The 12,456-nt window shown below is 48.0% G+C and overlaps 2 protein-coding genes across 2 annotated transcripts in view; one reads left to right on the forward strand and one right to left on the reverse strand.

Moving 5' to 3' along the window:
- LOC310711157 (uncharacterized protein) overlaps positions 1-10,466 on the reverse strand; it is a 29,215-nt gene extending 18,749 nt beyond the window's left edge. Inside the window, exons 1-11 of the mRNA XM_083512625.1 lie at positions 10,155-10,466; positions 8,801-9,026; positions 8,470-8,597; positions 7,821-7,930; positions 6,925-7,130; positions 6,539-6,772; positions 5,810-6,090; positions 4,530-4,742; positions 3,445-3,547; positions 2,470-2,663; positions 1,461-1,515 (exon numbers count right to left, since the gene is read on the reverse strand). Coding sequence (XP_083368751.1) covers positions 1,461-1,515; positions 2,470-2,663; positions 3,445-3,547; positions 4,530-4,742; positions 5,810-6,090; positions 6,539-6,772; positions 6,925-7,130; positions 7,821-7,930; positions 8,470-8,597; positions 8,801-8,975 — 1,699 coding nt within the window. The 5' untranslated portion in view covers positions 8,976-9,026; positions 10,155-10,466. The remainder of the gene's footprint in view (positions 1-1,460; positions 1,516-2,469; positions 2,664-3,444; positions 3,548-4,529; positions 4,743-5,809; positions 6,091-6,538; positions 6,773-6,924; positions 7,131-7,820; positions 7,931-8,469; positions 8,598-8,800; positions 9,027-10,154) is intronic.
- The window catches only part of LOC310712438 (uncharacterized protein), a 40,203-nt gene continuing 28,747 nt past the window's right edge, over positions 1,001-12,456 (forward strand). Inside the window, exon 1 of the mRNA XM_083515484.1 lies at positions 1,001-1,633. The gene's annotated coding sequence lies outside the window, so the exon portion shown is untranslated. The remainder of the gene's footprint in view (positions 1,634-12,456) is intronic.

Raw genomic sequence — 12,456 nt, forward strand, 5'->3', positions numbered from 1 at the left:
GTCAAAATTTCTTCTGCAATATCAAGTCACATTTGCTGATGTGGACATTTATAATTCTGCTTCTAGCTGACCATAGAACAGCCATGTCTGGATGGCACTGGCAGACCTTAGTGTGGAAATGTTAATTGTCTGAAAAACAACTAACAGCATGGCTCCAGATCACCTTTTTAGCAGTCAGTGAGATGATGGGAAACCTGCAAATATTCACAGCTGAAGTGTGCTCTCCAGCAGCAAAGGTGTGTTTGTGTATGAGAGAGAAGCAGCAGAAGTCTGATTCCCCTGGAGAAAATATGATGTCCATATTTGGTGTGGTTTGCATATGACTAATGGCAATCAAGAGCTTTGGAGAAATGTAATTGTTCACAAAAGCCAGTCAATACAAAGATGCAGCAAATTTGCCGGAGATTAAGGTGCTTCTAATGAATAATGTCATCTGAAATGTATATGGGGGCCAGAGGCGTAGCGTGGGTTGTCAGCACCCGGGGCAAGGCAAGTAATTTGCGCCCCCTAACCCCTAACCTGCCGCCGCTGCCAGCTTCTTCTTGCTGCTGCCTGGTCTGGTCTGGTGTGGTTCTCTCCCGCGCTCAGCGCTGCGCTGGGCGGCTGCTGCACTGTCCCTCCCCCAGATAGTCCCTCGCTCCCTCTCCACACCGCACGCCTGGCACCCACCCCCTCCACAGTGGCCGGCGACCCAGCGACTCGGATCGGATTCGCACAGCCAGCACTGCAGTGAGTGAGAGAGAGTGAGTGAGCCCCACGCTACACCACTGATGGGGGCGATTCCCTCCACCCTTCCTAAAACCCATCCATCAAAGCTTCATAGCTGAGCACAATTTCCCCACATCCAAGCCCAATAAAATTTTCACATACTGTCTTGCCTTTAGATTGTTTCAAGCTGGAGACTTTTTACCTTTACAGAGAAGCCTCTACCCATGGCAGATTCCAATTTATTTATTGTCCAAAAACTGTTATATAAGGTTCTGCAAAATGCACTGTTATTAAACATGATCTAGTGGCAATATACATGGTCCATATACAATTATAAATCACTGTCGAAGAAATACAGACATAAAATAAAACCAAAATAAATAAACCATAGTTATGTGAATACTTGCAAGGCAGCAGCTAGAACTATTTGCAACATAAACATAATAGTTAAGACAAGGTTACAAGGCATGAACCCTATTATACCAACAGAATACAATCAACTATCAGATTTTCCTTCTTGTTTAATTTCACCCATTTTGTCTTTAAATGCCATCATTTTTCTCATATACACACAAAAAGTCACACCAAAGATATCTCCTCAGTGAGCCCAGATACAAAGTAGATCTCTCCTCTCCATCCCATTCCTCATCCATTTAGGGCCTTTTGGAAATGCCAGCAGCTTCAAAGGATCACACATCCAGAGCCCCCACTCGACTGTTGTCTCATCGCAGAGTTCAAGCGCTGGATCTCACCCTGAAGCCTGTTGACTTCTCGGTTGAACCCTTCTTCCTGAAGCCGCCTCTGCTCCTAAGGAATGGAAGGGATAAAGAATAAAGTCAATGCCAGTTGATCACAGAGCAAAGCTGGAGACTGCAATAAGAGACGGGGACAGAGCTAGGCCAATTCAGGTGGTGAATTGAGACAGGTGAGCAATTGCTTCCTCCTCCCTTCTCCATATGCCCCCAATCCAACTGCTTCCCCCCCCCCCATGTTAGGTCCCTGAAGACTATCTCAAGATGACACAGGCATCCTCAGCTAGAATGGTGCCATCTTGCACAAACTGGCCCTGTGATTCCTGAAGGATGTATGTTGTAGAGCTCCCCAATGGTCACAAGTCCCCAGATAAAATAACAATGGCAAGAGAATCAAACCAGACTCCGTTCATCATCCAAAGAGGCGGCAGCAGCAGCAGGAAGAGGAAGCTTGCTTCCTTCTAGTCTGCCAGAAAGAAGACTCAAAAGAACATTGTGACTAAGAAGTAGTGCCTGGGGTTGCTTTTTTTGTCCTCCCTCCCAATCCCTTTTCTTTTTGTGCTGTATCTTTTAGATTGTAAGCCTGAATGCTTATTACTGTTTGCTGTGAGATGCTCAGGAGGACTTCTTTGGCTAAAGAGTGGGGTAAAAATACATGCATAGAAATTGCATACATATATAGTGTCTTATTGAGAGCCAGTGTGGTGTAGTGGTTAAGAGCGTAGACTCTGGCGAACTGGGTTCGCGTCTCCGCTCCTCCACATGCAGCTGCTGGGTGACCTTGGGCTAGTCACACTTCTCTGACATCTCTCAGCCCCACTCACCTCACAGAGTGTTTGTTGTGGGGGAGGAAGGGGGAGGAGATTGTTTGAGACTCCTTCGGGTAGTGATAAAGAGGGATATCAAATTCAAACTCCTCCTCCTCTTCCTTCTTCGACTCTGGCCTCTTTAGTGAAAGCTGGTAGGACTGCATAAATGATCAGGCTTACACTACTAAGGATATTGTTACCTGGAGCTTTGCATTCATCACCATCTCATGCTCTGCCAGTAGCTTCCTCCTGTCCTCCTCCATTTTTGTTTCTAGCTGCCTTTTGTGCTCCTCAAAACTCTTTTCCTGCTGCTGGGCCCTCCGGACAGCCTCATCTTTCATCTTCTCGTGCAACTCTGCTTCCCGGGCAGAGGCTTCAGCCTTGACTCGCTCCACTAGAGGGAAAGAGAGATGGTGAATGCTAATTGTACATTAAGACACAGATTGGCAAAGGCTGCATTAGCGTATTTGGAGGTTGTGTACATACACTGAAATCAAAATTAAAAACACAGCTTCCTCTAAAGAATTCTGGGAACTTTAGTTTACCTTTCACAGACCTACAATTCCCAGCACCTTTCACAAACTAAGTTCCCAGGATTCTTAGGGAAGGAAATGTGTTTTACATGAGTGGTGTGCATGTAGCATAATCATTATTAATTTGTTGTTGTTGTGACAGTATTTAACAGTATACAGCACCATCAGTTCTTTTTTTGCTGCATCACATTTCAGCTGGGCTACTGTGACAGCTCAGTATCAGGGATTTTTATATAAAAAAAGTTTTAATAAATTATCATATCATTGGAAGTCACATTGTTATTTTAATGAACTTCAGTCTAGTGTGCCTTTCCCACTTCCCTTAATGAGTTGACAAGAATCTTCCCAGCAACATTTTCCTCTCCCATCCTGTGGTCTCAGTCAAAGTCACCACTCCACAGTGGCCATTACAATTTTTTTATTATTATTATTAAATGGCAGGTCTGATCATTGTACCCTCCAAGATGTTCCTAGTCTGGCTTTCATTCAGAGGCCAGGGAATTGGTAGGAATCAGGAACTAGCAAAAATGACAGGAAGTGGGGATTCTCACCTCAGACGGAGGAGGCTAAAACTATCCCAGCCAAGATTGTTATGGATCTGTAAGGCCTATCTGTGGAGGAGGCCTCTGAACTGGGGCTCACCTTCAAGCTCCTTCTGTTTGTCTGTGAGGGTCCGGTCAGCCTGCAAAATGGATTGGGCTGCTGCCTCCTTGGATTTCAGGAAGTCTTGCAGGGCCTGGGAAGCCTAAAGAGGAGAAGAGGGATAGAGTGAGGCAAATTGTTTGGCTTTGTGCTTGCATGCAAAGCTATATGCAGTGAAGAAGACACTGCAAAAACCTGAAGGCCAGTCTAGATATGGCAGGGTAGCCATTCGTACTTTATCTAGATTAATGGCCCAATCACATCTGGAGCTGAGCTGGGTTTGTGAGAGAAGACAGTGAGGTGTATTACTTTAAGTGTATGACTAAGACTGTGGAGACCCAGGTCCGAGTCCCCCACACAGCCATGAAGCGATCTTGGAGAGTCTCTCTCTCTCTCCCTAGCCTATTCCACAGGGCTGCTGTGAGAGAAACATAGGGGGAACACAACTCACACTGCCTTCTGTTCCTTGAAGAAAAGGCAAGATATAAATTAATCAATTAAAGCAAAATGTAATTTATCTGAAAAAGACATTTCCTCCTCTGCTCTACCCCAAGGTGTACTATCCTTTTAAGAAATCTTCTCCCACCCTGATTTACTTCAGGATCAGAGCTGCACTGGGAGAAATGTGGCTGAGCAGAGAGCAGGCAAGGCAGGGGAGTGAGGCAGGGCTTACATTTATAGCCCACCTTTCCTCCATAGAGCTGAAGGTGACGTACTTGGCTCTCACCCCCCCCCCCATTTTATGCTTGCAGCAAAGCTGTGAGGCAAGATATAGCTGAGAAGTAGCGACTGAGCCAGGATCACCCAGCGGGTTTGTTGCTGAAGTAGGGATATGAAGTAGGGATATGAAGTAGGGATATCCTAGATCAGCACTCTAACCATTGCACCACAGTGTCTCTTACAGTAATGCTGACAGGGCTGCTGACTGGGATGGAGCGACAGCTCTGGAGAAACCTATTATAGCAAAGGAACAGTAAAATAGTTCTAAGGAGAGGATTTATTCCTGGGGGCAGCTAAACATGGTTTGTGGGTGTGTTGCATGTCCTCTTATCCCTCCTGTTGCTGTGCCTACAAGTCTGACTCACCATGAGTCCTTTCCCAGGCACCAGGTAATACTGATCCACCTTTTCCTTCTGGTCATCCAGAAAGCGCTGGTAGCCCCCAGCCACAGAATAGCTCCCCTTGCCAATCTCCTCTTCCATGTCCTGGAACAGCTGTGCAAGCACAGCCTGGCAGCGATCTGATGATGCCTGCTCATTGCGAGAACAGAACTCGAGAAGCTTGGCATGCAGCTGGGTCTGGAGGAAAGAGGGAAGAGTGGAAAGGAAGAGAGAAGGGGGCACAGGGTGAGAGGCAAATGGTGCTTCCTAATGGAGAACAGTCCTATATTCCCTATTCCAGGGATTTCAGGGCTCCCTCTTGTTGCAGGCACTAGCCCCAGTGGACCAGTGCAAAGGGGAAGCAACGGATAACATGGTTCCAAAGTGTGATTCAGTGTATGAAATAAAAGGACTTTATTCTGAAAGTTAGCTGTTGTTCTACTTACTCTCCCAGCACCATCAAACAAATAAGCAAGTTAGCACCCAGAACGCCCCTAACTCTGCTTTTTAGATTTATCATAAATAGCACTGAGCAGGGAAAGGTAGAAAGCTGCTTGCATCTTGCACATGGAGACCCAGGAGGAAGGCTGCAATGCCCTTGAAATCCATGAGAGAAAATGACTCTTAGCTACAGATCAGAAAGTCCATTCTGCTGAGTGCCAGCTGGCTTCCCGTTTGTCAACCCAGAAGGAGAAGAGATTTAAGAAAGGGCTAAAAGACCTAGGGCTTCTTCACATTTACCTTTCCCCCGCTCTTTCCAGGCACAATCCGTGCTTTAAAGCTCAGAAAGAGCAAGGCAAACAGTAAGCGTGGATAAGGCCTCAAATAACAGGACCTGCTGCAAGTCTACTTTGCCTGAAAAAGGTGGCCCGCCTACTACCCTCTGTCCTTTCCTCAAACTGGTCCTCCCACAGTTAGTTCCTCATTCTAAACACTACCCTTGGGAACAGGGTCACTTTTTCATCCCAACAAAACCAAGAGGCTGCCAGATGTTCCGTGTTCCTGGGGGCATCTTAGCTCAACTCAACTAGCTCCATTGGCATCCAATCAATGGCCAACAACACAACCTTGCTAAGGAGCCGGATCTCATCCCTTGACATCTAGGCTCTGAACTAGGACAGGAATGAATACATTGCCCCATAGAAAGGAACCTCCCATTTCTGAGTATCCAGCTTTCCATCCAACACAAAATCCTTCCTAGTTTTCCCCATATCAGATATGGAGAGCCCCCTATCTCATGCCCACTGGTGAGTTAATCCCCATACCCCAAGTTCCTTCTGGTACTCGTGATTGACATCCTTGAAGGCTCGTGCCAAGAACACTTTAATAGCCTCCTTCTCGTATTGGGCATGCACTTCCAGCAGCTCCTCGATAGTCTTGGTGGGCAGCTTCAAGTGTTTCCCCATCTCAGCTTCATAGTATGTAATGGCTTCATGCAAAGCAGCTGTGTTCTCAATCTGCGCCAAGGCTACCACCGCATTCTCTATGCAGGGTATGGAGCCACTGCAGATGGCGTCCACATAGGTCACCACCAGAAGCCCCAGTGCTGCAAGGGGTAGGAAGGGAGAGAAATGTGGTTTAATAAGATATTAATGTGATTGGATATGATATGAGTAAAAATGGATAAATGATGAACTAATGTAAGTGGCCCAGAGTGGCTGGGGAAACACAGCCCTATGGGCAGGGTATAAATATTATTTATTATTATTAATTATTATTATTATTATGAGATAGTTCAGGATATATGAAAAAGCTCTCAAATAAGTGGTAATTGTCCGCACAAACTGTGCAAAAGTCTGGGGCAAGTGGAAGTGTCGACAGGCCCTTAGTCTCTTGCAGAAAAAACAACCAAAAAGTATTCTGGTCCATAAACAAAAACGTATTCCAGTCAATAAACCCTTTGGCTGTATACTGAAGTTCATGGTGAAACCCCGGCCTCCCCACCCAGGATTCCCCATGAGCCACTCTACCCCACGCCCTTTGCCTCTACTCACATGTCCCTGTCACTGTGTGCCCTCCCTGGATGACTTTTGCCTGAGCTTGCTCATGAATATAGCTGCAGAAATGTTGAACCTGCTCCAGAAAGTCAGGATTCAGTTTAGATTCAGGTAGGTCCTCCAGTTCCTCTAAAGCTCGCCTTGAGGCCGGGCGGTCAAAGACAAAGCACTTGCGGCTGGGGAAATACTGGCGTATGCATTTCTTGGCAAGGTCCAACTTCTCTGGGTTGTCTAAGAGAGAGAGAGAATCACAGATAAGGTTATTATTGTTGCTGTTGCTATTATTTTGTGCCCCCTTGGCTCGGCCCCCTCTGAGGGGGAAGATCCCACACCGTCCTAAATCCGGCACTCATCCAGGCTAGGATCCCTCTGACTCTCAGTACCTTTCTTCCTCTTCAGGGCATTCTCTAGATATTCGTCTTCAGTGATAGGTTTCCCATTCAGTTTCAGCAGTAACGAAAAGTCACGCACAGCCCAGACAAAAGCTGGGAAGAACCTGAGAAAGTCACCCGAATCTTCCTCTTCACCCTCAGAGTCCTTTGCAGGTGTGCTCTTCACCTTAATGCGCTTAGTCAGCTCTGTCACATACCTGGGATCACACTAAGGAAATGACGATGCCTCTTCACAGGGCAGTAATCTCTCAAATACCCCTCACCTTTCCTCCTCTATCCCTCCTCACTATTCCTAAGAGCCTTATTAGAAATGTCACCCAGTTAGATAAATCTTGCTTCTAGATAAAAACAGTAATTCCAAATCAAAAAGCACAATTCCTTCATTTTCAGATGATGTATGCATGCAACATAGCAGACACAGTACTAGAAGAGGCATTCCTTCTGTGTGTGTGAGAAGGCAGAATGACTCTTTTAAGAAGGCAGCTGCCCTCCATTGATAAAAATCAATAGGACTTGAATTTAAATGAATTAACAGATTTTTGCTGCCTCATTGGAGAGGTGTCTTTTTTTAGTGCTGTTTCCCTCCCAAAGAAATCTAACCAGCTAACTGATTAAAAATTGCTGTCTTATTTATTATCACAGTTTTGTTCATCTTCGTTTGAATTTGTCCATTAGTGTGTTTCCTGGAAACCAGTGTGGTGTCCCCACTAACTGTGACCTACATTGCACCATCCAGTATCGTGAAAATAAATGTATGTACGAAGAGGCATTTCCCAGCGTGCACACACAGCTACATTGCTACCGAAAGCATCTAAACACCATCTATTCGGACTGCAAAGCAGGAAAACTGGCAGTGAACTGCCTGACACCGTTTGTACAAAGGATACTGCAGTTTCTCCAGAGCATATTGATCAATGGTGCCCATGCTGTTGTATACAAAGGTGCTGCTTAACAGAATGGACAAGGCAAAAATCCAGGAGTCATTCGCAGTATTGCTCTGTAGGGTGGGATGTAAGTAATTAGTGCAGAATCCTGTTACACACTTGATCTGCACCTAGGCTGCATCCCTACACACAGTGAAGAACTCTGCCTGGTTGATCCCTTTCTGCTCGCACTCCCTCACCTTTGCCTTACTCCTGTGAGCATCCTTCCTAACCTGAGAGCTTTTAAAGTGCTCCTGATTAGCCTTGTTCTCCTGTTGTATAGTTGTTGTTAATTAAGATTTATATACCACCCTTCATCACAAGATCTCTGGGTAAAAGGTAAAAACAAAAGTAAATAGTTAAAGAAAAGAAAACAATACCCCCCAAAACATTTTAAAAGGCTGTAGAATATTAATCAGCCAAAGCCTAGTTGGAAAGGAATGCTTTTGCCTGGTGCCTAAAGGTATACAATGAAGGCGTGAGACACAAACGACAAGCCCTACCTGGAGATATCGGGGATTGAACCTAGGACCTTCTGCATGCAAGGCAGCTGCCCTACCACTAAGCTATGGCCCTTCCCCCAAACAATAGCTGTTCTGTGTCTCCAACTTACCTTCTCCACATCGCCCAGCCCCTCTGTGTCCAAAAGCACCAAGGTGTGGTCAGGCTTTTTGGGGTGAGGAAGGCACCACATCCAGATGCCCATGGTTTGTGCTTGAATCGTGGCCCCCAGAGAGAAGCCTATAGGGATCAAATGAGACAGGAATAAGGGAATCAGGTACGAGGGGATCAGCAGTAATCTCAGAATATGGTCCTCTTAGTGTGGAATTCTCCGATATCTGAAAAAGCGGTTACCTAAATGAAGTAGCATCTGAATGTACCTTGCTGGCCCCATCCAGCCCAAAGTCTCTACCCGCCAACACCTATTCCTTCTGCAGACTCACCTTTCTTCTTTCCTGCCAGCTTGTTCATGAGGTAGGACTTGCCAGTGCGGTACAGTCCCACGATGGCCACCACAACCACGGGTTGCTGGATGCTCTGCAAGATCTTCAGGGCTTCCTGGTTGACCCGCAGCTGTTCCTTGGGGTTGTTCTCGATCAGGCACATGGGCTCTTCCATGATGCTTGGCTGAGCAGTTCAGAAGGCAGCCCAGGAAAGAGGCTGAGGAATCTAAAGAGAAAAAGAAATCCCAAGCTCTGCTTCTGCACTCAGGTTATTTCCCCTGGAAAGGCTGGGTCGAGGTTGGGAAACATTTTCCCCAAGGGCATTTCCTCTTGGGCAAGCTTCTGGGCCAGAGCAGTGAATGTGAGCGACTCCTACCATTTCAAAACATCAAAGTGAAAGGACATATTTCAGTTAGGCAAAATCTCTTGGGGAGAGGAGGTGTGGTCCCAAGGCCTACAGGGTAACATTTGGCACCCGAACCTTAGATTCCCCATCCCTTAGCTAGATAAAGGAAGGGCTGTCCATAGGATCTCTGAATGCTTTTCTTCAAGAACTATGAAACTATTCACTCACTCCAGGATGAGCCCTATCATTAGGTAGAGGGGCAGGCAGCTGTTTTTGTGCATCAGGAAAAGGCCGCAAATTGTTTGTTATTTATTATTACTGCGTTTTCACTGCCAAGACATTTGTGGGGTTTTCTGCCTCAGGTGCCAGAATCACTTGACTACTTCCTCAATCCCTTGCATAGCCAGCAAGACAGAGCACAAATAGAAAGCATTTGCTGCCTCGCCACACTCAGCAAGATGTATCCTGCCAGCCCTGCCTTGATTTGACCCAAGTCATTTCTTCCCCAGCCTGAAAGTCTGAAATCCAGGGCTTGTGGCTCCCAGTACGTTTCCGAGCACGATTCAAAGTGTTGGTGCTGACCTTGAAAGCCCTAAACGGCCTCGGTCCTGTATACCTGAAGGAGCGTCTCCACCCCCATCGTTCAGCCCGGACACTGAGATCCAGCGCCGAGGGCCTTCTGGCGGTTCCCTCATTGCGAGAAGCGAGGCTACAGGGAGCCAGACAGACGGCCTTCTCAGTAGTGGCGCCCGCCCTGTGAAACGCCCTCCCATCAGATGTCAAAGAGATAAATAATTACCTGACATTCAGAAGACATCTTAAGGCAGCCCTGTTCAGGGAAGTTTTTAATATGTAACGCTGTACTGTTTTTAACACTGATTGGGAGCCGCCCAGAGTGGCTGGGGAAACTCAGCCAGATGGGCGGGGTATGAATTATTATTATTATTATTATTATTTCTCTCAAGCTAACAGCTAGACAGGGCTGTGGAGAGAAAAGGTGGTACTCACATAGGTAATTTTCTGGCTGGTCTGGCTTGGCAGCGGTCTCTCTGCGGGGCAGTTCAGCCAGGAGGAAACTCAGGAGGGGGCTGCAGCTGCTGATGCCTTCCCCACAGATGTGTGCTTGGAGTAGTTTGCAACACTTCTGCTCTGACTGCAAACTCCAGTGGCTTTTTATGGTAGCGCTCACATGAATTCCCCTCAATAGATGCTTTGACTGGAATTAGAATTGCTAAAGAAAAGGTTTCAGTTTCCCTTTTGGTTTCCTGTTTTACCCAGCCAGCAGGACTGCTTGTTTTCAACTGACTAAAGAAGGATGGGTGATGTTATGTACTGAGTTGAATAGGATCCAAACTGCAGCAGTCTGATTGATCCTAGAACAATAGGATCCAAATTACAGCAGTCTGATTGGTCCTAGAACAATAGGATTCAGAATGCAGCAGTCTGATTGGTCCAAGAACAATGCAGCAGTATGATTGGTTGGCAGGAACCACCCAATCATGCTCCAGATATAAGTGAATCCACAACCTGATTGGCTTACAGTAGAATTCCAGAATTAACCAATCATGTGCAGCCCATTGTGTAAATAATGTATATAAAGCAGATACTTTGAGGGGACATTCATTCATTCCTCCTCACCACTATGAGCTGAATAAAGAGCATGAAATCACTTTGCGACTCTGAGTATATTTCACTGGCGACGAAGGTGGGATCCCGCTGAGCTGACTGCCACACACAGCACCGCAGCACCGCCACCTGCCGCACCGCTGCCTCGCACCGTGTATCCAGGCTTCAGCTCCGGGACACAAGGAACTCAGAATGGCAACCGACAGCAGCTTCTCGCCGTTCAACCCAGCATCTGGAGACTGGGAAGCGTACGCCTCCCGTTTCACCTTCCTCCTAGAAGCCAAAGGGGTCACCGATGAAGAAGACGCCAAGAAGAGGGCGATATTCTTCAGCGTCTGCGGAGAGGAGACGTTTGAAGTTGCCCGGGCTCTCCTTGCACCTGAAGACGTCGCTACTGTTCCATACAAAACAATAATGGAACAGCTGAAGGGGCACTTTTCGCCGCAGCCCTCAGTGGTGGCTCGTCGAAATGCCTTCTATGCAAAGCGGCAAGCCCCTGGGGAAACCATAACTGGGTTTGTGACCTCTCTCCGCCAAGCCGCCCGGTTCTGCAACTTCTCAGAGCTGGAGAACATGCTTCGTGACCGCCTCGTCGGTGGCCTGAAGGATGAGAAGCTGCAACGACGCCTCTACGCTAAGAAGGACCTAACGTTCCAGGTCGCTCTGGAGGAGGCCCTGGCAACGGAAGCTGCCGAGAGGTCGACGCAAGAGGCACGGCCGAGCCTGCCATCCCAACCAGGGGTCCACCACGAAGACCTCACCGACGACTCAGGATCCGACAGGGAGGAGGTGCACCGAGTACAGCAGCGCACTCAAGCAGCGCACAGACCACAGCTGCCTCGACGAGAAGGAGGAAACTGCGCAAGCTGCGGGGAAAGTCACGAGAGGAGGACCTGCCGTTTCCGCAACGCAGAGTGCAGGCAGTGCAGAAAATTGGGACACATCGCCCGGGTGTGTCGGGCTCGGCCCACCCGACACCAGGCATCAGATGACCAATCCAAGAGCCCCAGGTCCCGGGGCCCAACGCACCAAGGCAACTCGACGGAGCTCACGGACTGCCAGGTATACCAGTTGCCCCACCCCAACGTAGAGAAAATTTATGTAGAGGTACAGATAGAGGGGGCCCCATGCCACATGGAGCTTGACACGGGTTCAACTCTATCCATAATCTCAGCAAGGACCTTAAGGAAACTGTGTCCTGCTGGGGGTCCCAAACTCAGGCCGGCCCCATTCACCCTACGGGACTTCCAGAAACGTAAGGTCCCTACAATGGGGGTGGGGACCTTCAGGGTGCAATACCGAGGGCGGACTCGGCAACTGGACTTGCTTGTGGTCAAGGGCCCCTACATTAGCTTACTGGGATTGGCATGGTTTGGACCACTGGGGCTAGCTGTCACCGGGGTGAACCACACTAGCTTACAAGTGGACGTGGACGCCATATGCAAGGAATTTCCAGGGGTTTTCGACGGGAAATTGGGACAGTATATGGGCCCCCCCATTGCGCTACAGCTTGACCCCGCAGTACGACCGGTCAGGCTCAAGGCCCGCCGGGTCCCGTTCGCCCTGAAACCCCGTATAGATGAGGAATTGGACCGGCTTGTGGAGCAAGGAGTGCTGGAGCCGGTGCCTAATGCCCCCTGGGAAACCCCAATCGTCACACCCGTCAAGCCTAATGGTTCGGTCC

This window comes from Podarcis liolepis, assembly GCF_965112155.1.
Source record: "Podarcis liolepis genome assembly, chromosome: 7".
Classification (NCBI taxonomy): Eukaryota; Metazoa; Chordata; class Lepidosauria; order Squamata; family Lacertidae; genus Podarcis; species Podarcis liolepis.